A 25106-nucleotide genomic window follows, 5' to 3' on the forward strand; every position below is an offset into this window, starting at 1 on the left:
CCGCGACTCTGATCTCGATGAGGCTGTCGGCTACAAAGCCTGAACACAGGGGTACGGGTCAGAGGTGGTGATGTCTTCAGTGTCATCAGCGTGGGAAGATTGGCTGATTTGTTGCAGATCAACTTCAGAAATAAAGTACAATAAGGTTTTTGTTATAAGTCCAGCTATTATCCTGCATGTCACTTAGAGTATATAAGCATTCAGTTCTAATTTTAGACTTTCTATAAAATGCCACTGCCTGCTTATCTTGAAATTTAACAATGACTTTGGTGTTGTCAGACTTGTTGCTCTTAGAGAGTTCAAATTATGAAGCCCATGGCTGTCAGACACAGATTGACTTGAGAGTCAGGAACCGTTATGGCACAGAGGCCGGTGTACTTAGACAAGGGGACAATCCAATTTTAGCATGGTTGCATGATGGTGCTGGAGCAAATGCAAACCAGAGGTTGAAGTTGCTGAGTTGTTCCGAGATGAGAAGTATACAGTTTGTAACGCAATCAAAAAGTTGTTTGTTTTCCCATATAACAACTGTGGAGGTTTAATTTGCTGCCTGCACAACATCTTAAGGTTGCTGTAGCACAGCAGTGAAATAGCTTGTGTTTGGATTTGATGCAGGCATCCTTCTGGATGATTTCAAGGCACGTTATAAGATGATGGCAGTAAGGCTCCATAAGATGACTGGAGCTTTACAATACGCGCATTGGTAATGTTTCTGTGTCAGCTTGCGTCCTTTGCGTTAGGCTGTATTTGTCACAAGCCAGACGTTCGTGTTGCTTTAACAGTGCTCTGTCTGCTGTACGCGCTAGTTTTGCAGGAGGATGGTTTACATATAACAAGAATTACTTGTGCTGATTTTAAATATGGTTTTTGTATTGTGGAGTTCAGCGTAGTAGATCCTGTTCTATTAAACAGTCTCACTTCCTTTTTAGTATATGTGGCTTGCTTGAAATTATACTGTTTGTAAATGATATTTCAGGAAGTCTGAACTGATCCAGCCCATGCTTAATGCTGAATTTTAATGGACTCCTTTGTGCCAATATGAAGTGTGTTGGTTTTTCAGGAACAGAAGCTTCCTTGAATTTTAGGCTTTGGGCAGTTTCACATCTATGTTTTTAATGACGATCTCTTGGTTTTGATACAAGGAGTCAAAACTCAATAGCTTTGGAAAAAGTACGTTGATTTTTAAATGTAGCAAGGAACGCTTGTTTTAGTCTTTTCAGTTAAAGAGAAATCCATGAGAAATATGTTTTTGTTGTTGTTGTTTTTGTTTGTTTCATACCTTATTTAACACTTGCTCATAAGCAACCCTGGCGCAACATATGCCGCAGTTGCGTGCTTGCTGCTGGATCGGACTAACCTGTAGCGGAAAGGCGTGAGCCTCCGCGCTGCTCTCGTGCTAGCAGAGTGCTCAGCAATCAGCTTGCACCTCTTGTCGTGCTCAGCTTTGGTGGCTGTCGAGCAGAAGTTAATGTTTCAGTTGTTTGCACAGATTCAGAGATACAAAGTGCTACCTTAATAGTTGGTACTTGCACTTGTGCTGCTGCTTACCTGTGGTTTGTCAGCCTGGAACTCCTGCCTCTGGCGGCAGAGGCTCACACGTAGTCTGTCTTGCTGGAGGAAGTCATCTTGGGTTTTAAATTTGGAAATAAAATTTTAAAAGGATTGTTGGAGAGACTTATGAGTGTTTTTAAGAAGTAATTTTCTAATTCTTTTTTCCCACTTCATCCGTATGATTGATTCTTTGGCAAGCACAAACCTTTTATTCTTTTGCATTTAATGGTTCGAAGCCTCTGTGTTCCTGCTTCTTGTTTTGCAAAAATGCTAATGGAAGGGTACTGCTCAAGATCTATTTTGCACAAACTCTGTTTAGGTAATACGTTGCTTGAATACTTACCTGGCCAGCATTGCCAGTGTGCAAATGTGAAACGCTTGCCAGTGTACAAATGTAAACCAAAACATCTGTCATTCAAATTCCTTGTAAGCCAAGGAGTGCAAAATGAGAGAGCAGGGACAGATGGGCATCTATAAGGAAGAAATAGGTGCAACATAGCCCGCTGACGAATGTCGAGTGCCATGCATCGTTGCTGGCTTGGTGGTGATTGTTTTGATGGAGAAACATGGTCATGGCTTTTTTTTTTTTTTCTTAAAGCACCTTCATGCATAAGGGCTCACATGAAAGAAACTGTAGAGGTGCTTATTGGACAGTTTGCCAAAGGTTGATCTAATTAAGGGGAATAAACGTAGTCACTGCAGCAAAGCTGAGCCCTGAAGGACCTTAGAAAAAGCAGCCTTTTGTGCTTGATGCGGCGAGAGAAGCCGGGTGCTGGAGGGAGGCACTGAAATACATTAACGTGGCTGACGTGACAAGCCAGGAAGGCATTCAGCAGAGTTTCAAAGGATTAAGAAATGCAGAATTTGTCTGAAACCAGAATAATTTATTTCTGTGCCAGGTGGATTTTACCTGAGTAGACAACAAGGGGGAAAAAAGCTGTAGAAATAGTTATGGAAAAGAAAAATGTGGCATATTTGAAAGCAGCTCTTTATATACAGACAGCACACTATCCCAGTTGGTTTGATGGAAACAAACTGGTAAATATTGTTTGCTGGTGTAACTGTATTAGTTGAAGGCTTTTGCTAGTGTAAATGTTTTTAAAGAAACGGCACACTTTGTGTTTCCTATACCTCCACTCCCTTCCCAAGGGAAAAAGGTTATGCAAACAAAACGCTCTTCTCCCCTTCTTCCCCTCGGCCCCAGCAGATTACCCGTCAGACAGAATTGCACATCTGTGGTGCTGTAACGAAGAGCTTGAATGCAGATCTGTCCGAGGACCCAAGGTAATACATGGGTCTAAAAGAACAAATGGAAAGACCGTTTTGCATATAAATATTGTTGCCTTCATCTAAGGCTTTACATTATTAATGTGTCTGAGAACCTAGTTCAAGTCTGAATTTCATTTTCTAGAAGCTTTGACGAAGAGAACCGCTACTAAAATTCAGTGATGTTACAGAGCATATTCTTGACACGGTGACAAAAGTGATTTCTAATGTTGATTTTGATCGGAAAGTAATTTCTTCAGGGCGTAATATAGAATTTTTTCAAGCAAGACTCTTACTTCTTCCTCCTCTTGATTCTTCATTAAATGTTGAAAGTAGCAGCTGCTGTGCTGTGTGCATCTAATACGTTCAAAGCCCTTCACAGGCAGGGAAGTGCTCTCTTTACTGTGAGAGTAAGTGTATTCTGAGTAAGTATACCTGGACTGAAAGTCATATCACTTCATTAGCTACCCTTATTTTAAGACACTCTGAATGCCTAGTTCTAATTTTGAACTTCTGAGGAAGGATAAGTGCTTCTGAGCTGCAATCCAGGGCACGTGGCATGTTTTGGCTTGAGTCAGATAAGCTATTTTAATTGTTAGTTCACAAGCAATTATTTTTGGCCTTGTTTTCCTGCCATTTGATACTCTGAATTCTAGTCCTCTGATCTTTATTGCATACAGAATTTAAGCCTACTATTCTTCAACAGCTAGTGGGAGATTTAAAAACAACTCAGTTGGCTTTTTTATTGCAGTACAGAAGTTTATATGCAAAAGGTTCATTTTTAAGCAACTGCTTTAAATCTCAGGGATTTAAAAGGTGCAGAAATCTAACTTTCTATATCAAGATCTGTACTTGATATCGCTTTGGTCGTCCACAAAGTTCTTTTCCTGGTTTAGTCAAAAAAAACCCCAGAAAACCAAAAAAACAGAACCCACATTTTAAAAATATCGTTTGAAGATCATCTGTACTAAAGCTGTTTTTTTGATTCCCTCCCCCTGCCCTGCTCCTTAGTGCAAGATTGTAGTATCACAAAAAAGTCTAGGTCAGAAAGGCCTTCTGGAGATGAAAGCAGGGTTTTAGATTAAGCCATTCAGGGCTCTGTCAGGCCAAACGTTGAATGTTTCCAGTGAGGGTGACTCTACTGCTTCTCTGAACAAACTATTCCAATGTTTAATTCAACCTGTTCCATTCTTCCAATGTTTAATTCTTCTCATCATGCAGAGGTTTTTTCTTTTCTGTGTTTTTTTTCCCTTATATCCAGATGGAATTTTCCCTGAAGCGACTTGAGCACGTTGCCTCTTGTCTTGTCACTGTGCAACGCTGTGAAAGGAGTATGTCCGTCTTCTCTATAATGACATTTCAGATATCGGAAACCTGTGGTTATATCTACCTGAGCCTTCTCTCCTCCCGGTTGAACCAAGAGGAGAAAAAAGAGAACAATTCAATTCTCTCATTTATCTTACTGTTTGTTCTACAGATTAGGCCTTACGTTTCAGTTCATGCTTACAAAGCTGAGGAGCAGCAAAGCTTTGGTCCTGGCACTGAAGCTGAACGCTATGATTATTTTATCTCCTAAATGTTCTTGAGTTCCTAATGTACACATAAATGCAGGACACACAACGCTAATCAGAAATTAGCATCCTAGATTAGAGCCCATCTTTGCAAGCAAAAGAGGACTAATTGAAGTTTATGGTAGTCAACAGAACAGCAGAAATACAGGCATCACAGCTGGTTTGTAAGCAGTAAGTTTGTGGAAGACTTAAAAAAAAAAAAAAAAAAAATCCTAGAAATGTAATTTATCATGGGATAAAAGCTTTTCATCGAGATTGTCACTTGATCACTGCTTTTTTTGTCCTTTTTTTTTAACTCAAGACTTTTCAGTTGATGGAGTTTCTTCCTGAGTCAATTTTCTTTATGCTGTTGCTCTTGATAGTCTTGACGTTTTTTCTTCAAAAACACTCAAAAGGTGGTGCTGAAATGAACAGCGTGCAGATACTGTTGTGCTTGAATAAACTTTAGAGTGCATCTCTTGTCTGCTTTGTGGCTTTCTGTGATTCCTTTTCCTTTGCTTTAAACAAAAGGACTCATTTTCCTATCAGAAAAACAGATGGACTTCACAAATCTTTGGCAGTGCTGGCTGCAACTTTGTGCATTCTGCCATGCTAAGCATGCTGTAGGATGGCTACTCTTGTCTAAAATTACATATTACATTTTATCTCCTTTGGTCAACAGGGGAGTTACTAACCTCAACGGCATGGATCATTCTGTGCTCCGAGGGGAGGTGGCAGCAGTGCTTCGTGACAGGTATGTTGCAAGGGGCTACGTTTATGGAGGAGTGTCCGTACTTGGGTGGTGGTTTTTTGTTTTTGTCTTATCTTTTCTCCAGGATTGCAGCCTGAAACCTCTTTTCCCATCTGCAAAGCAGAAGAAGTCTGGAAAAGCAAAGTAGCAAGGGACTTGAGAAATGAAAGGACCTAGTATATGATTCCATCTGTGAAGTAATTTGTTTCTCAGACAGTGGAGTACGTAACTTTCAGTCGAAGCAGAAAGACCCAAGAGTCTTCCTCTTACAGTTCTCTAATCCAAGATTTTTGTGGCTTTTTCTGATCTAGTTGATCTAGCTGCCATTGCATCTGCTTTTAGATATCAAAGGCCAATTTTACAACAAGTAGGCAGGAACGCATTTAACTATCAAATCTTTCAGAGTATGCTAAAAACATTGATTTCAGATATGACTGGAAAGGGATTGCTGTCTTAAAATATGCAGAATGCAGCTATTTCTTTCTTGATTACACTTTCTCTGCCATTTCTGCTGTTTGTTTATTTTTTAAAACAAAGTCAGGGCAAGGGTCGAGATGTTTACCTTATCTTGGAAGGAGTTCCAGCAACCTTATTTCAATATCTTCCTATCTTGAAATGAAGTTCCTAATAAAGGATCAATTATATTTAAGCATCTGAAACAGTTTTATGCCTTCCTGAAATCAGATTACATTTTTATCTTTTGCAAGTACTTTCTATTCCTTTTCTATTAATGGTCATCTGGTCTGATCTGTTTAACTTAAGATGTTAGGACTATTGGTTTCATTCTTTCAAAGAAACCAGAAAAATCAGTATTTGTTTCTAGGAAAAAATGAGATGTATTTGATATAGTGATTTTTTTTTTGGTGCTTTTTGTAGTTTAAGTAGGACTTTCAGGTTTAATAAAATGCAAAGGAAAACACAAGTTTAGATGTCTTTGCTAAATTTCTCATGAAATAGTTGCTTGCATGAAGCATTCTTACAAATGTCCTTCAGATTAGTGAGATGTTAATATATCTGCATACTGTAGCCTGGATGCTGATGGCGCATTCCTTTGTAAAAGAGCTTTGTTGCACCAAGAACAATTGTCTTGATGGGTTTTTTTGGTCCAAGGAAGTGACAGATCCCTGTTTCTCGGCATCACTATATAAAAAAAAAAAAAAAAACCTGCAGCCTGAACATGAGTGTTCAGTAGCGTTGCTAGGAATCTGTTTTCCTTTGTAAGTAGTTGAAACTATTACTAGATCAAATGGCATTGTGACTAATGGTCTTCTGTTAATGTTGTTTAGGACTTCCTTATTCTTTATTTGGATTATTTATTAAGGGAATTCAGAGCTTTTATTTACCTAGGTTAATACATTGAAAAGACTACTTTGAGCATATTTCTGAAGAATAAATGCTCAATTATTTCTATTCTGAAGCCTGTATTGACATCAAGCAACCTTATACTTCTTAGTGAGCTTTAGTCTCCTGACTGGGCAGATCTGTTAATAGGGTTGTAGTTTCATTGACTGATCTTGTGTATTTTTGTCTTGGTCCAAACAGATAATTCATGGGACAGCAGTGTAAATTATTGAAGTTATGTTTTGGCAGTAGCTAAATCTGTCTTGAAGAGCGATCAGTCTCATCAGTATTCTGCTCTCGGCTTCAGTGGTTGTTCTCACTAGCGTGCTTAAGCTGGGATTAGAAGCAAGAGATTTTCTACTTTTTTTTTTTTTCTTCAATGAAAAAGGCACACAAACGCCTTTTGTCTTACCGGATACATTTCTGGTGACTTGATTACTTGAGCATCTTCAGTCTCAAGTTTCGTTTTCCATCCTTATGAGTGAAATTCTCATGTACTGCTACAAATCGGTGAGTGTCTATAGCCTTTTAGCACTATTTGGTCAGCCACGTTTCTGCTTAAAATAGATAATGACTGTTCAATGAATAGTGTTGTGAAAACTGAAGAATAAACTATACAAGCTTTCCTTAGAGGAGAGTTACTATGATTAAGTTCTGTCCATCTTCAAAATTTGCAGGTTCTAGTAAACTGAATATACTTTGCTCTATCCTATTTCCTTCTAGTTATGCTATGACACTTGATTTTATTTACGAGTCGTGCCTCTCTTTCTGCCCACAGCAGTGACGTTACCTGTATTTTCTTTTCTGTGCGCTTATGTTCTTCGTTCTTAGCATGTATACTCTAATATTTTAGAGCAAGTTCGATTTCATTTGAAATGGGGAGTGTTTGCGTTTCTATATGAAGCTTTTCAAATATATTCATGTAAGAACTAAATTTAGAAAATAAGAACTGGAAAAAATCCAGTGGATTTTTTTGAGGTGATGAAGTTTCTTTTCTTGTTTATTGGACACTTGTGGTGTTCATATCCGGTTTCAGTACAGTATATGTTTGGTGTGCTTGTTTAGGAGGAAATCATTTAACGTCAGTTGAAGAATTAACCTCTTCAGTCAAAATTTTGTGTTTCTCCAATGAACGCTCTGACCTTTCCAAACCAAACCCTCTGTAACTTCAGATTTAATAAAGCGGAAGCTGACAGCTTCTGTGTTGACTTGAATTAGAAAAACCTTATTCTTAAATGTCTAGCTAGAAATAATTTTCTTTTGTTGATTAGAACATTTCATTAAAAGCATCAACTTTTTGGATCATGTGCTAGTGTATAACTAGCAGTTTGCGTACGGGCTTGGTGACTAAGTTGGGAGCATGGCGTAGGGCGCACTTTGTTTAAATTTTTTTGCACGAAGAAAGGAGCAGTGGTCCAAATTAGAAACACCCTCCTCCGTATTTGAAAGCTGTTTTTAGTTCAAATACATTTCTGGGTTGAACTTCCTCTGCACGTGCCTTCTGACTGTTAATGTCTGTCTGAAAGTAATGTTAGTATACTGCATGTATACAGCACCGTGTGCTGTGGTGCCTTTGACACATGAAACGTTTGTAACTTGATAGTGATGTGGACAGCAAGTAGGATTTAAAATAGTTTTTTACTGATGAAAAAAGTACATTGCTTTTTAATAGGGTAGGTAGAATTTCAAACTAGGTTTGGCTGTTTGAAAAATCTTATTTTGCGCAATGCTCAATACTGCGTGAGCAGTTTTTGCTTTAAAAAAAAAAAAAAAAAGGCAGGCCTGGAAAGTTCTCCAACTCGTGGCATGTTATTTATTAGCAGTTTAATGTAACATGTAACATCCTGCTGATTGTCACTTTCCCTTTTGTTTTTTTAATTTCTGATTGTCTTCTGCCACTTGGGTGGACGTGTGTTTGTTATAATTACTCCCTTGACGGCAAGGGATGGGAGGTGGATGGAGAACAGGCGTAACTGTTTCCCGGCTCACTTCCGTGTTTGTTTGAATGCGTGAGGCTAAAAAGAGAAGTTTTATCCAAAGCAACTTAATGCCATGTGATACGAAAGTGTTTTATAGTCCTAAACCTAGAATAATCTACTTAAAAAGGATGTATAACATTCTCCCTTAGACCTGTTTTTCTGCACATAATCAACTTATCCATTACCACTCCGTATTTAAACTGTACATATCCCTTTTGAGTATGGACTAGCATAATTTTTGAAAATTAATGATGCACGGAAAGCTGGAATGCTTAAATAGCTGCTGCTGTTTCAAAATAAAAGTTATTGTCTTGAAAAGCAAAATGCTATCCTTAAATTCTTCTTGTAGTCTGTTTAGGAATGCTGTCTGTTGATGAATAAACATGTTTTTTCCTGTTCCTTACTCCCAGAAAATACTTATTGCTGCTTTCAACTATAATTAATGTCCTGAGACATTAGTCAAGCATAAAAGAGTTAAATTGTTACTGAATCATAAAGAAAGAGGGGAGAAGAAACGGAACTTTTCTATTGATGCATCTGATGTGTTTTGTTTCTTTTTGCTGGTTAAAAGAAGTGACCTAATTTTAAAAAGGCAAATATATTTCTTTGTGGGTGCTAAATACTTTACTGGTATTTGCTATATTAAAAAAAAAAAACCCACCAAACTCAAGGACTTCTTGAAGTTTGCACCTCACTTGAAGAGAAACAACCAAAACTCAAACTGAACACCAAAAAACCCGACCTTATATTGTGAAAAGTACACTACCATAATCAATTCTTTTATTGCTAAAATTCATCTACATGTGCATGTTCACACATGCACCCTGGTAATATTTTTCTGATGGTTCAGTTGTCTTTGGACATTCGGGAAGTGTCTGTGATTCAGGTTGTAGTTCACTTGGGTGCAAAACTAGACGTATCTTAGAGAATAATTACACAGTGGTGGAGTCTATGCTGGAAAAACAAGACGCCCAGTCTTATTTGGGTGTTCGCCGTATGGGGATACGGGTAGGTTTTGCATCTTAAAGTAACTGATTTGTTTTAATAACTGCTGGTAAACTTGAAGTGCAGCTCAAGCATACCTGGTGAAAATATGAGAAGTGTTAGGTTATTTGCATTAGTATCGTGCGCTGGACAGAAAATCAAAGTAACTATTGTTTTTTCATGATCTTCAGAGGTGTTATAGAAGCATCCTGCAAGGTCAGTGAAGGCTATTGAGGGAAATCAACTGCAGCTGGTTTTTCAGACAGTTTGTTCTGCTGTAGCCTGGTGACTACTGAGTCCACAAATATTTTTGAAAGCGAGATGTGCCCTGAAATCCAGATATCAGGATGGTATTTTTTTTCTGCAGGTAATAGTAGATTTAGCAGCTGAAAATAACAATGCACTATTAAAATGCAAAAGTATGTTGCCAGCAGAACCTTTCAGATGGTACTTCTACCCCTTACTGTTCTGCCTCAACTTAGGTATGTATTTATGCCTGACCTCCCCGTGACATTCCTGAAATCTGAGCGTTTTGCTAATCTCCTTCCATCTTCCCAAGCTACGTTATCGCTTCCAAATCTATCGCTTTGGATATCAAAAGTTTTCAACACGCAACTGTGCTGTTCCAGAATCTGGACTTCTAGTGCAGTTTTTCCGCCTCCGCTCACCTGAAATGTGGCTGACAGCCAGGTAGATTGAGATTGGTGTGCAGAACATCTGGAAGGAAACTTCGTTTGAAGTAAATTTCCGTGGGCTCTCAATTTACTTCTGTTCTCTCAGAGAGCGTGAAGGTCATGTATCAACAAGTCAGCAAGTTTCTCAGTACCCCAGCTGGACAAGGATAGCAAAGCCGTATTTGCGGTTACTGAAAACGTAGCTCAACGTGACTTGGGTGAGTCAGAGCAATGTGGGAGTAAAGCAGAACATATGAGAACTGAAGCAGAGGAGTTTGCAGGCTTTGTAAAGCTGTTCTTGCCTGGCTACAGCAGCATCTGGGGTGCTGCCTGGGTTCCTCTTTGCTCGTGCAGCGAGGCTTTCTCCCCTCTTCCTCCCTCTCCCCAGTGTTTAGAAAGCCAATGTGATTGTGTTCAGTTCTATTTTCAGATAGCAATTAGAGCTGGGCCTCCACAGTACAATGTAGTAATCTTACATAGTAATCTTACTTGGATTTTGCTCACAGGCGTTACCGTGGCACGTTAGCAGGACTTCACTGGCCTGTCATTGTGAACCGGAAATCCTTCTCGTTGCTGCTGGCTAGAGGGGTGTGACAAAGACTTTGGCTGATGAGAAATAATTATAGGAGGCACCCTGGCCTGATCTGGAGTGAGGCTAGCCCTCTCTCTGCTATGCAGGGTTTAGGAGTAATGAAGAGTGCCACTTAAGAACAGGGATGTCCTTGTATTCAGGCAGTTAGAGCACTGGGTTATGAGACCATTTACAATGCTAAACTTGAGGGCAAAGGGTAAATGAAGGAGGGTGAATGAACTGAATCACATTACTGAAGTTTGCTGTTATAAAGAATTTATTATTATCTGAAAGGCAAATCCAGACTTGGTGATTGTCCTGCTTTTTCCGAACGGGATAAGTGTCCTTTGGATTCTGTATTCTTTCATCAGATTACATCAGTGAAACAAAAGCCTAGTCATGCTGTGGCTTGTGCATTTACTCTGTCGTGTTGGTGAGAGAAAATCATAAATAGAGTGCTTATCTGCAAATACTGGAATTTAGGTATTTTACGTAGAAGTGCTTGATATGATGGCTGAGAAACCTGAATAACTTTTTAACTGTTTATTGAACATAATTATTTAACATCTCCATTAGTCTTGAAAGAGGTCTTTTCATTTTAGTTCATCGGTATTTTGTGCTTGAATTGGGTACTACTCAGAAATCCTAGAAAGCTCATTCCAGGATCCAGCAGAACTTTAACTCACACTCACACTCACACACGCGCGCATTTCTCTTCAGCAGCCGCTTTTTGTGCGGCAAGGTATTGGTAGTTCACTTGTGTTTCTTCTTCGGTTAAAGAATCTGACAAAAAAAGGTATGTTTATGCATGTTGTGTCTTGATTCAGGATATGAGCCAGAACACAAGGTTTCAGAAGCTCTGAAGAAAGGATAGACTTCTGTAATAGCTAGCGTTTATGTAAAACTCCTGTGGTCCAGTAATTGCTGTAACTGTGGGTTTCCCTGTATAATGTTGTTGTTTGCGGGCCAGTTTTTAATTTGGTGTTCACAAAGACTCTTGTGGCAAATGTGTGTTTTATCTCTGACCTAACAACTGGATTTTGCTTTATGTTCACTAATGACCCTATTGAATAAATATCTGGCTTATTGCCCTTCCTAATCTGACTGCTGTATCCTGTGCTGCTGGATTTGGAGTAGTGGCTCCGAGATTTCCCAGGAGCCCCCAAATTAATCTTACCTTCTTTTCACGTTTCCTGTGTATTCTATTCAAAGGCCTCCAAGGCTCCAGCTTTCATGGGCTTTAGTGTCATGAAAGTACTGAGTTCATTTGAGATTTCCCTTGACTCGGCAGGCACCAGCAGTGCTTTCAGCGTGAGGTTTGAAATGTGGATGCAGAGGTCCAAGAGAGTGAAGTGCTTTGCTAAAATACAAAAATACTTCTTTTCAATAGTAGTTATAAATACCCAGAAATACATGGACAGGCAGGAACAATCCAGGAATGACTGTCAGACCTTGATTGTTTTTCATTTCTATTTTTTAAATATTTTTTGGTTTGATTATTTTAACACTTTGTTGTCCAGGGTGATAGCATAACGTTTTTTTCAGGCGATATTTTGTTCAGGTGGCTGCAGTCACATTATGCTTGGCCCGAGTTATTAGCCTGGTTCTTCTGAGGGTTCGTTGTGCAGCTTGGTGTTATATTAGTTATTTCTGCGATGGTTCTTGAAAAAGATGCAGGCAAATAAAAAGCTGTCATTCCAGCATGACTTCTGGTGGTGGTTGTGATTAAAGCAGGGTTTTGTGGTTCTCATCATGTGTGTATACCCTTCTGTGTATTATGATCATTCTGCCTCGTGTGCACAAAATAGTAATTACACTATCTCCAGAAATGAACTTAAGAATTAGTGAAAAATCATAATTATAAGAACATGTTAGAGCAAAATTGTACTTAATATAAACTTTGCTTTGTTTAGAGACGCAGAAAATGATTATATAATAAAGCATGTTACTACCAAAAGCTGAATATGTAACTGACAGAATATACAAAGGCTTACTGGAAAGTGTGATGAGCAAACGGATGCTTATAGACATTCTCATAATTCAGCTGTGTCTGATGTTGATTCTGTTAGCTGCCCGCAAGTATCTGAGCATGGTTTTAGGCTTGTCTATACCAACACCGACTTTCTGATTACATTTTAAACTCACATAATTAAACTTCTCTAGTTTAAACTTAGGATGGATGACTATGGCCAGAAGTAGCTATTTGTGGGGCAAAGAGGAGCTGAGGTTGGAGAATTTCTAGATACGTTTTGTGAGCAGCAGCAGAAAAAGCGTTGGAGTCAATTACCCACATACTCTTATCAACATAATTTCATATCTATTTTCATATCTTTTTCCTTTTCTAAAGATGCTCTGCTTTTTCTCTCTGAAAAATTGCATGTTGGACTGTGAAATCTAGAAACAATTTTTGCATTGAAAACTTAATTTCTGCAGAAATTTGGAAACAATCAAAGTTCTTGAAATGGAGTCCTGGGTTATCTTCATCCTTTATCGTGTGTGTAGCAGCACAGATCGTTTTGCATAGTTCCAGATGTGTTGCAGCTCAGTGTATTTGTCCTGCTGTAGCATTAACAATGCTTCGGGAGATAAGGTGAAGAAGTTTGATTGCTGGCCTTGTATGGTGACTCTGCTGGACGTAGCTGTTAGTCCAAAACAGTTGCATGTTTTATCTGCAGATCTCACCGGGATTCTGTCCTGGTTCGAATGAGGTCTGCTAGTCCCATATGGAGTCTCCGACCATGGCCAGTAATGAGCGTTTACGGAAGAGCGCGAGAACAGAACAAGTACGTAATGAGACTTGCCCAGGATCATCTCCCAGCCTGTGTCTGCTTATGCTCAGGGACCTTCCAGAGCAGTGGTGGATGTTGCCCTGTTTTATACCTCTGGATGGATTATTTTTTTATTACTTTGTACAGCTGCTTCTTTGAATCCGTGTGTGTTGTAGTAGGAAATTGTTATTGGAAAGCTGATAGCTTGATAGCCGAAGCACCTGCTCTGTGAAGAAACATCTCCCCTCCGGCCCCCTTCCTCCCCGCAGGCTCCAGCTAGTTTCATTTTGTGCTTCGTATTGATTGTGTTGGAGACGTGGTGAGTAATTTACTCCTTGTTCACCTATGCCATGCTTTTTGTGACATTATGGACTATTAATGTATTTATTCTTGGTTATTTCTCTTCTTCGCTGTTAGGTCCAGTCAGCAAGCTGTTCCTTGCACAGAAATGTGCTTGCTCATCCTTTTCACCCTTCTCTACCCTCTCCAAGTCACTCGTACGGCTGTTGGGATGGGGCAAAGAGCAGAGCAGCTTGTACCTCAAACCAGGTAGTGGTGGGAACGGTGCTCCGTGTGACCGGAGGTGGTGCAGGCCCAGGCACCTTGAGGCTGGGTGCAAGCTTGCACAAGCTAATGTTGTACAAATCTACCAAATTGAGGAACAACAAAACAAACAAACAAACCCTCAGTCATGTTTTGCATCTGTGTCCTGCCTGAAGTGAGCTTTCTGTGTATGGTGATTTTTCCCATTTAAAATGGCAATTTGTGGAAAATGAGTATTTTTCTGGTAGAGCAGTTCTTATGTATACCAGAAGGTGGCATAACTGATTTTCTGAAACTATTGTGAGTGCAAGAAATGCACAGGATACCACTAAGCTTGTTTTTAAAAGGTCAGATTTTGATCCGAGGGAAGTCTGGTCAGTTTAGTGCTTTAAATTTAAAGCAATTAAAGACGCACACATTCTGCTGTTTTTCAAAATGTAAAATCTGTGGTGAGATTCACGTTGGCTTTTATGGCTGAAATTTTTGAAGCTGGAAATAGTTTAACTGAACCAAACGGAAAGAAAGGGCTGTCCCTCACATGTAAAATAGCTCAGGAAAGAATTCCACTTTACAGAATCTTTGTTTTTCCATGACCAAGTTGTTTAGACATTTTGCCTTTACCAGTCTGCAAAATGAGACCAACTTCAGCATGCTTAAAGCTCTTCATGTTAGCTGGTGCTATGCAAGAATGAACCATTAATATAGTATAAATCAAAGCATTATGCTGAAGCAACTCCTGCATGCTACAACCTACATGCAGATTTATAGGTGTATTCATATCAATTTTTGGAAGCAGTAATTAGAAAGTGTGTGCAAAAAAGACCAATAAGCACTGAAATGAAAATCAGTTTTCAGTGTGATACTGGTGCAGCAAACTGGAAACTTAGTCTTTGCAGAGTTTTGCCATTCATCAAAAGAAAAGAAGTTGATGTCATAACTGCCATAAGGCATTAGATACCATCTCACCAACGTTTTCATAAGAAATTAGGGAAGCCTATTGCTGGAGTGGCTATAGGGTGGATCAAAAGGTGTAGTTAAGTGTACCGGAAAAAGGAAGTATTGTTTCCGTTTTAAGACAGGGAGGGCGTGTTGTTAGAGTGAGGGAGGAGAGGTTGAACAGCAGTTCTTCAGGAGAAGCCTGAGAGATGGACTGGGTCATGATCTGGGAGGCAGATACCACACTTGAGATTTTCAGCAACTGCATAGCTAGCAACAAATCCATCCGCTATCAGCTGGATATAGTTCATTTGTTGTGCTTAATTTTGGAAGGTCTTGAGTGGCGTGATGTCTTTCTGAGCGCTGCCTTTCAAGATATCTGGAACCAGTTGTCAGTAGCGTAGAAGCAAGCAATGAAAGTAATTGGAGAGCTAAAACCTTTTTATGACAGAAAAGGAAAACAATTAGGTTTGTTTAGTTTGAAGGGGAACAAACTGTAGGAAGATTTTCCTAATGTTTCTTTCCCAATCAACTACACCTTTAAAGATCTGTTTAAAAGACAAGTGTTCAGTTTCAGAGTGGTGGGATTGGAGTCAACTCGAGAGCTGTTGGTTGAGATCCTTGTACATGGGTGAAACACAGCAGTTTGTCGGGGGGAAGGTTTGTACATGTTGATTTTGCAGTAAAACATAATTTTGCTGAATAGTTAAATGAATTGGTGTGAATCTTGAAGTATTTAAAGATATGGGATTTTTTTTTCCTCTTTCCTTCGGCTCCCTCTGGCAGACAAGCACCTGAATTACAACTGTTTTGAATTTGAGTTACTTTAAACTGTATATCAAGGAAAGGCCTGCCCAACTCGGTTATGATAGTTTGGTGTACTGTATGTCCAAATCAAAGGAGAATTTCGGCTGTAGAAATGTGGGTGACTGCAGCTGCAGAACGTGAAGGAAATGCAAATATTTTTTGTTGACTTCTGGGGAGTCCTTTTGCACATCACAGCTGTGTAATGCCATGTCACCCCAAGAACCTCTGCACCATGTTTGTCAATTGATTTCTTTTATTTTTTTTTTTTCCTTTCCCCTCCCTTCTAGTGGGGGAGTCTTTCCTGAGCCTGCTCAGCTTCACTAGAGCAGCACAGATGTGAGAGATGTGACTGTTTTGCATAAAAGTCTAATGATGTTTGCAGAATTGCTGGCCCGTTTCTTTTGCTGACTTATGTCCTGTGACAGTGGGTGGAAGGGAAGTGGTGTTACAGGACCGTTGTTAGTACCTGTCATCGGCTTCTGCGTCCCTCGACCCACCGCGGCACGGCGCTCTCCTCCTCGAGCCGTGGCTGAGGCTTCCAGGTGTGTGCTCCGGCAGGACAGTTGATCAGGGGGGAGCGCGATGGTTGTACGTGCAACACCGTCTATGAAGCTGTAGGCAACTTTGCCTTGACACTACAGTAGTGCTGGTAAAATGGCTCATCAGTGGCAACCGTATAAACTGCTACATGGACGTTTCTGAAAGCACCAAACTTCAATTTTTCATGTTTAAAAACACTGAAGTTCATTGTGGCAGTCCTTAATGGACCTGGTGATTTAAAATATTCCTGAAACTTTTATTCCATAGCGCCCCATAGTCAGGAGATTCTAAGCTATTTGGTTTGAACACTTGATGGTTTTGTGACTCCAAATGTCAGATTATCATTCTGCTGTGAGTCTTTCTAAAAACAGCTTTGTACTCAGACTTTTCTTGGTGCATACAGTTTTCTTCATGCAAAACAACATGCCCTAAGTTGATGCTAAACTGTTGTCACTGGACAGGGATGTATAACTGCAAACTTGTTCCAGCTCTGCTAAGTGAGTATCCTAAAACTGTCACTTTAAATCTGCCTTTGGCAGTGAATTCATGGCTTGTACGTTTGTCTCCTGTAGCAAACTTGAATAAAATACTTAAATAACCTTCATTTTTAGGAACTTTGCCCAGGAAACATGTAGATTTCTTTACGTTTATGTCCACATAGGTACTAGGGGAGAATGCAGTTTATAATTGTCTTTTTATAATTTAATTGTTAGGCAGGCCTGTTGACATTTGACGAATTAGGAATAGAATAGTGTACTTCAAACAGATTGAACTATTTAATTTGAAGCAGTCACTTTAGTGATCATTCTTACTTTTTTAAAAAATTTCCTGGTAAAATCTAATTGTATGCAAGGTATACATTTTGAAAATCTTTTTCATATATCTTTTAAAAAATGTTCATAATAAACTACTAAGATTGTCCTCATTCTGTGGCGTGAACATACTGGACTCGACCCCCCCGCATAGGGGTGAATGTTAAAGGCTGTATCTTTTGAGTATAACCACGCTTAGCAGAGGGATTTGCAGAAATCCTCATTCTGCTGTGGATGATGAGCAGATATCTTTTGAATAGGTAGTGTCCAATTCTGCAGAAGCCAAGCTTTGCTATTAAAGCTGTTCCATGCGTTTAAGACTGCAGATTGTTCCAGGTATGACTGAGCTGCAAAGACGCTTTTTCCTGTGACTTTTCACTTGGGGAGAGCCAGGAGCAAAAACCTGTGCAAACTAACCGCTCTTTCAGTTTTTCACTGCTGCAGTTGGGAATAGAAAAGCAGCAACACAGGTGCGAACTAGCTTGCTCCCTTTTGCTTTCCATATGGGAACAGGTAATGGAGAGGTTATCACTGGTGTCATTTGCTGAGGAAGGGAGGATCCTGAGCAAATAAATGAGGGAGGGCCCCCCACCCGGCCCGTGCTGGTTTTCCGGTTGGAGTCTTTGGGCTGCGCCTACCTTTGTCAAACAGGAGGAGCTGAGATCTGTGATGGCCCCTGGCTTATAGGCAGAGAACTGAAGTCTGCGGTTTTAGTGCAATATCCCTTTCTCTTCTGTGGCTGATAGAACCGTTTCAGTTCAGTACTACTTTTACCTGTTACTTACTGCATTTAGTTGGAATGATCTGAAGGCCTAATCTCTTTTCTAGTGTATAGAAGCTGAGGGGTGTTTTATGTCGTTTCTTTTTTTTTGTACTGGTGAATGTGGGAAGTGCTAGTATCGGTGATAAATTTGAAACCTAATTTTTTGCCGTGTAAGCCTTTCCTACCCCCTTGTGTACGAAGACAAGCTGAACTTTAACAATGAGTTACCATTTCAGTAGAATCTACACCTAATTTGTCCTTAATGCTAGCTGACGGCAAATAATTAAATTGATGGAATGTCTTTAAATATTGTTTCTTTTGTGACTCCTTAAAGCGATGCAGGAAGCAGCAGCGAAACGACTGTATGCGGTATGCTCCGGTAGCTTTGAGTCTCCTAGAAGCGTCCTGACTTCTTGTTGGCCCACAAATTGCACATCAGGATTTCTCACAAGCTGGGCTTGAGCATCAGCATCTTCCTCGACCCCTTGTCAATCTCTGTGGCCCTCAGTCTTGCCTGAGGGGCTCTGACCTTCGGATAATGACCTCAGCCTGCCCTCCTTGGAAGTGTTGCAGGCTGTGGGTTAGCAGACAGGATCCATCGGTGATGACGCGGTGGGAATTGCAGCGTTCACCAAAAGTTCATCTTTGTCTTTTAAATAAACAAATTACTCTTCTTACTGTATGTGTCTGGTGGCTTAATGTCCTGCATTCTCACCTCCCCCTGCCTGCCCTTTTGAGTAGGGAACGCGTTGCGGACACAGGCGACAGCAAAAACCTGCTCCAATGGGTGAAGACAACAGTAAGGCTTAGGGAACGCAAAATAACTAACAGATTTTGTGTAAATAGTGCAAAAAAGCCTAGAAACTGCCATTTTGAGAATATTTTGAAAATATTTTAATGTACGCATTAGGAATGCCATTTGCAGTCTATGGCGCAGGAAATACTTTAGCTGTGAGTGACGGGAGCTTGGTCCACTCTTCCTTTTAGTTACTGAACTGCTTAATAGATTTGCATCGCGGGGGTCTGATGTGTAAGTGCGCTTAGGCATGTTTTACTAACCTGAATTGCGCAGACAACAGATGATGATGATAACTCTGGAGAAGATGTTTGTAGATTTAGGTCAGTCCCTGAACTACAAATAAAAGTAACTGTTGCTTCAGACCAATCGTTTTCCGTAGGGTCAGCCTGGCTGCTGTGACTCTGCATTCAGATTTCGATGGGATTTTATTAAATATGGGTATGTAATGACCTGGGGAAGATGAGCACAGTACTTTGAATAAATTAGCATTAATTCAGAAGCATTTCTTCTCAGCTGTATGTTGTCAGCAGAGTACACAGGCTTAGATCAAAAGCTGGAAATGTTCATTAACTCATTTTGGTTTTACATCCTACTAAAACTGTTTTAAGAACTTGTTTTACCGACTGCCTTTTCTGTGGGAAGTAGTTCGCCCGAGCAAAGCTGAGGTGTTGGTTTTGCCGGTGTTACAACTTGTAGTGAACAGTATTCCCAGAATGAAGAGTGCGAACAGTCTGCGGATTAGTTGCGGTTCTCATTTCTTGCAAGCGTCCCGTTTCATCTGAGTTTCCGGGAAACTGACTTTAGACTTAACTTCTTTTTTAGTTATTTGAAAATATTGTCTCTAAATATTTGAAAATATTATCTCTATTTCTCTAATAGGAAATAAATTTGTTTGCCTCTTAGTATTGCTGATTAGTTCCAGGAACTTCACAGGCTTTCAAGATATTTTTCTTGCTGATGGATGATAATCGCAAGGAGCGGGGTGGCAGATTTCTGAGCAACGTGTGTGCGCAGCTGAGCTCGTCCTTGCTTGTAACGGCGAAACTCCTTACTCAACCTGATGACTTTTCAGTCAGGCAGCTGCTGCTACCTGGTTAGTTTATTGAGGACTATACGTTTTGGTAGTCTGAAAATCATGCGAGAACGCAAATCTCGATCTCCAAGTGAGGTGTGTTAAGGAGGGAAGGGGGAAATGGCTTTGTCAGATACAGGGTTATATACCTTTGGGTATATATTTATATATAGTGTGAGTGTATATTATGTGTATATAGGTATATAGCATGCAAATGTATTTATATATAAAACAATATTTTTTTCTCCAAAGTGATGCGTCCTAAAACGTTACTGCAGCAAGTTCCTATTTTATGTAGGAAAAAACGCTGAGTGGGTGGATAGCAAACTGCCTTTTTTTTTTTTTTTTTTAAAGCATGTGGTACATGCCCTGAACAAAAACTTGACTGCTTCACTTAATATTTAAAGACTTGGTGGGTTTTTTTTTTCTGTTTTAGAAATAACCCTACATATATTACACAGAGACAGGAACTTGTACTGTTTATAGCATGTTGACAGCGGGGAGGGGTTGGCGACAAACCTAGTTTAACTCCTTTTTTGTGCTTTTCTGTCTATTTCTCATTCTTTCATGAGCAGTCAGCCCAATTTAAAGGAATTATGTTTGAAAATAACTGTTTTTTAAGCATCTCTGTTCCATCTATGAAACCCTGTGGATCTTGATGTCTGCTGTGCCACTGCTTCAAAAAGATGCTGCAATATATATCTGGGGTCTGAGGGCTTGTTCCTCCACTTGTAAAAATTCTTTACAACAACATAGTAAATCAAAGCACATCTGCAATTGCGTCTTCAGCTATTTCAGTGTTTAGATTTTTTTAAACAAAGAAATAATGGAAAGACTACTTCTTTGTAAGACAGATCTCTGAGGTGTCTAGAAAAGTTATAGTTTCAGGAAAAGCATTGCTTTATGCAGGTTGCCGCTTCTTCTGTAATGTTTTAATATTTGGGGGATGTTATAGCGTCACTGTAAGGAGACTGCAGGCGTAACTGCACTGGTTTCATCCGCGCTCTTCTTTTCAGGCAGAGATTTGCTTTACCTTCATTAGGAATTTTGCTATTAATATTTTCAGGGTATGTGTCAAAGAAATTGTATGAATTAGCTGACTCGCGTACAGGGCAGTACAGTCAACTCCATTTTTGATTGTTCTCTTCCAATAATCAGGACAGCCGCAGCTTAATAGATTGAAAAGCCGGAGGTAAAGGCGTGAGGAGCATCAGTGTGAAGGGGAACAGAGAGTTGAATAAGGAAGCCAATTAAACAAACACGCCGTACGTTTTTAGGAAGCCTGAAGGGAAGTGTTATGCATCCTTATTTGCTTTTATTCCGTTTTTAGGCCTCTGCCTTGATAACCGCATTTAAAATGCTGATTTCCAAATGACTGTTGCATTTGAGCTCCCAGTCTTCAGGAACGTTTTATCAGGTTTTTGGGGTTCAGTTTCATTTTCTTCTATATTACAATGTGCAATAGCATGCAGCTGTTCAGCATGTTGATAGTGATAAGTTGCACAAAATACCAGAACAATTCCTTCCAATGTTTAACTGGGTTTCTGCCTTCAGTTTGGAGCAGGTATATTGTTAGAGCTGATATGTAACAGATTTTTAAAATGGAAAAATGGCTCTAAATCCACCACTTTTTAGCACATAGGTGTTGAGAAGAAAGTCCAAAAGCGTTTACAGATACTCGTCAGCAGCAGCATTTTGGCCTATTTTTTCCCGTCATGGAGTTTGATGCTTTTTCTCATATGAAGAAACGCATTCAGTAGAAAGTAGCTTAATTAGAAAATATCACTTTCACGACTCGATAAATCTTTGGACCTTTCTGTTGTGTACGTGTCTGGGTGAAGTTGAGAGGCGTCCATCGCAGTCGCTGCAACTTTTGGCGTTCTTCTTTATGCGAGGCTGGAAGACGCCCGGCGTTGTGAAAGTGCAGCTAGCGTTCAGGTCGCTCTCGGAAGGGTTTGCAGGGCTCTGAGAAAGTTTCCCTATCGCTTAACGCTATTTCTACCTAGTGCTTTCACTTCTGCAGTTACCTAGAACATGAATTAAAGTGGGGAGTTAAAAAGCCTGTTAGAGCAGAGCAGTAGATTTTGTAGCCGCAGCTGATCAGTGGACTTGAGCAAACATTTTTGCCTTTTAACAGTTTGAAGACTGAGAATGCAGTGGCATGCCTAGAAGTGAACTTCTACCTTGCTTAATTCGCTCTAAAATTCAGGCGGCGTTCCAAGGCTGAGAATAATATTTTCCGACTAGCGTCTTTTTTGAAAGCCCATGAAGAGAAATCTTATGGGAACTTGAGAGACGGTTCAGAAGTTATTTGCTGGAAGCACACGTGACGCGGCCCACCATGCTTGCGTCTTTGTAAGAGAAGAGCGTGAGTTTTGTAAGGCAGCGCTTTGTTGTAAAAAAAAAAAAAAAAAAAAAAAAAAAAAAAAAAAAGGCGGCGAAGGCGCGCGGGTCGGCGATCGGCATGCCCAAAGCAACGCCGTAGCGGCTTCAAGTGCCAATTTGCACACAGGGATAAAAAGAGGATGTTGCAAGAAAAAGGGAAGAATGAGAAGGGGAACGGTTTTAGCTGCATTCCTTCCCTGAGGATCGGGGAAAGCTGCAGAGGAGAGGGTTGGGGTGGTCTGCGAGCAGGCCGCCGCCTCCGGCGTGCGGTTCGTTCCTGGGGGCGCCGGCTGCGGCACCCTCGTTTGGGGCCGACTCTTGCTTGTTGGTCGTAACGAAGGAGGACTTTGAGGGTGAAGGGAGGGGGGTAAGAAACGTCTCGCTCCGTTAAGCGCTCGGCTGTGAGCACTTTGTCTGGGGGACCGGACCGGCGCTGCTGCGCGGCCTCGTCGTAGCTCGCTCGGGTCTCCCCAACGGCGGCGGGGGACCTTGCCGTTCGTTCCTTCGTTCTTTCCCTCGCTCTTTCGCTCCCTGTTCTGTGACTTTACGGAGGAGTTTTCCGCAGAAGTGGATGGTGCGATGTCCGTTGTCTGCCTCGGTGTCAGTCTGCTCGGTACAGCTGTGGAAACGCTAGCGCGGGAGCGAGCGCCCAAAACGAGAGACTTGCCCTTCCGCGTCTTCTGTAGACGGAGCAAGAGCCATGGGAGAGATTCAGGTTGTGAGTTAAGTACAGTTGCAAGTTACACACGCCAGATGCTTGTAATCTTGAAAATGAACTGGTGTACAAGAGAAATATCAGAGAGCCACCTTCAACAGCGCAGTGGTCCCGAGAGCTTGTCTCCTGCGATCTCTGCAGTTACCGTGGGTCCTTAAACTCCCACGTGCTGAAGAAAAGCAGATCTCCGATTTGGTGCTTGAAATGCAAGTGTTTATAGCACTTGCCTAAAAATAACCGTTTCCTCTGCAAGGCGGACGCTGCACAGAGCTGTGATGCTGCTGTTGGCCTTCGGTACCAGTTAATCTGGGGACTAAGGGCAAAGCGCTGAAATGCCAGGTAAGAAAATGCAGAGTACTGAGTGGGCGTAATCCACTCCCACAGATCAGATAGGTTATTTTCCCCGTGTTTTAAAACGTATGACTAAACCGTTATCTTAGTCTTCATTAAAAGAACAGAATAATATACTGTGTGGTTTTTTTTTTTTTTTTTTAATCTCAAGAACACTTTATGTAAAGCACATACTATTTTTGGCAATCTGTCCTCTGGGAACATGCGTCCAATTTGTGCCTGTCAAGAAGAAACAGTTGTACTTGATTTGGTTTCCTACCTCCGTGCAGATAGGTGATTCATTCCTCACATGGTTCGCTCTTTTGCAAGTCAAAATCATGTGCTTATTTTTCGAGTGCCGGCCCTGCTGCTGCTGCTGCTGCTTCCCCCAGTGCCGTAGCTGGGATGGGTTGCTCGCTCCAGTAGCGTGCTCGGCAGCAGGAGACGGCGAAGATGGGCAGAGCTCGGAACTCATCCGCTTTAGAAGCGTTGAATTGGCTGTTGTAAAGCTTTTGTCATTAAACTCTGGCCTAATAGGCGTACTGTTGTGTTACTTTTTAGTTTTACTGTAAAGGTTTTGATCAAGTTGCTTGTAAATTAAGTGGAAAAACAAGCGAGAACAGCAGCACCCAGAGGAGAGTAGGTGTTGGAGCGCTAACGTTGCCCTCGGTGCAGAAGGATCTCTTTGGGGTCCGAAGTGACAGCTCATGTCCCTGGGTGGACCATGGTTGACCTGAATGCTGGGCAGTGGCTGGGAATGCCTGGATTGCTCAACTTAAATCACTGTTCAAAAGACAGACAGAGAGGATATTGCAAGAGTTACTTTCCAGCAAGCAGCGTGTTGATTGTCCTTGTCGTCTTCCTTTTTGTATTAGTGTTGCTGCTGTTAATAAAATCAGCTCCTTGGGCTTGGCACAGCAGGCAGAGACAGACTTTTAAATGCTTATTAGTTGGTTTCACTGGCTGGGTGCTTCACGCCAGGGAGTAGCGGCACTTACTCGTTTTATTTTAAGATGCTTTCTGTATAATGGTAAATGTAAAAGCCAAATTGGGTATACTAATTCAAAAAAAATTTTTTTTTCTTTGTAGTTTTAGTACTTACCATCTAGCTTCTCTTTCAGCTTTTAAGTCTTTTAACGTTTAGGCCTCCAATGCAGAGGAGGGCATGAGCTAATAGTCTGGTATTACCTATGAGTGTGAGACTCTGTGCACTCTTTACCGTATGTGCAGACAGTAAGCTTTCCTGTTAGCATGTAAATACATACGTGCTTGTACCAAAAGTAAGAATCCTTGTTTATGCTAAAAATGCAGACTTGGGTTTTCTCAGCATTTTTTCGTGTTTGTAGCATATAAAGGTTTTGTCGCCCTACGCAGCAGGTATGTGTTACGCTCTTGGAGTACTAATTTCTATGACATTTATTGCCAGTATTAAAACAGCTAGTAAGCAGTGTAAACTTATTCAAAATCTGGGGACTGAGCTCTTCAGCCACTTGTCAGATAGGTGCATCTGGTTTTAAATTAGTCCTGAGGCATGATCCTCCTGGATTGTTTTAGGCCATTACCTATGGTTATGGAAACAGCTTTAAAACCCCAAAACTACTTTTGGGGAAGCACTTTCAATAATAATCATAGGCTGCAGAAGCAGCAATTGTTGCCCAGCGATTTCATCCCCAAAATAAACTTGATAAATGTAGGTTTCACCTCTGTTTTGATAAAGGGATCGGAGTGCTACTAAATGTTGTTAAAATGCTTAGAAAATGTTTATGGACCTTCGGCTCCTGGTTCTATTCTGTACTGCTCAGCAGCGTGTGACGGGGTGTTGGCTTTGTTGCGATAGGGTTAAACTAACCTGATGAAAAGAAAAATTGTCATACTGTACAAAGACTATTCTGAAATCTGTCAAATAAGTGCCTTAAATAGTGGTGTTTTGTTCTAGTAGCGCAAAACATTAACAGCGTGCTTTTCAGTG

At 40.6% G+C, this 25106-nt stretch overlaps 1 protein-coding gene across 9 annotated transcripts in view; it reads left to right on the forward strand.

Annotated features, from left to right (window-relative positions):
* Positions 1-25106, forward strand: part of KLHL13 (kelch like family member 13) — an 88352-nt gene that overhangs the window by 24726 nt on the left and 38520 nt on the right. For 6 of the 9 annotated variants that reach the window (XM_068956766.1, XM_068956773.1, XM_068956769.1 and 3 more), the window contains one exon: positions 5050-5121. The exons of the other annotated variants lie outside the window; for them this stretch is intronic. In XM_068956766.1, coding sequence (XP_068812867.1) covers positions 5050-5121 — 72 coding nt within the window. The remainder of the gene's footprint in view (positions 1-5049; positions 5122-25106) is intronic. 9 annotated transcript variants of the gene reach the window in all.

The sequence above is a fragment of the Struthio camelus genome, chromosome 11, assembly GCF_040807025.1.
Source record: "Struthio camelus isolate bStrCam1 chromosome 11, bStrCam1.hap1, whole genome shotgun sequence".
Taxonomy (NCBI): Eukaryota; Metazoa; Chordata; class Aves; order Struthioniformes; family Struthionidae; genus Struthio; species Struthio camelus.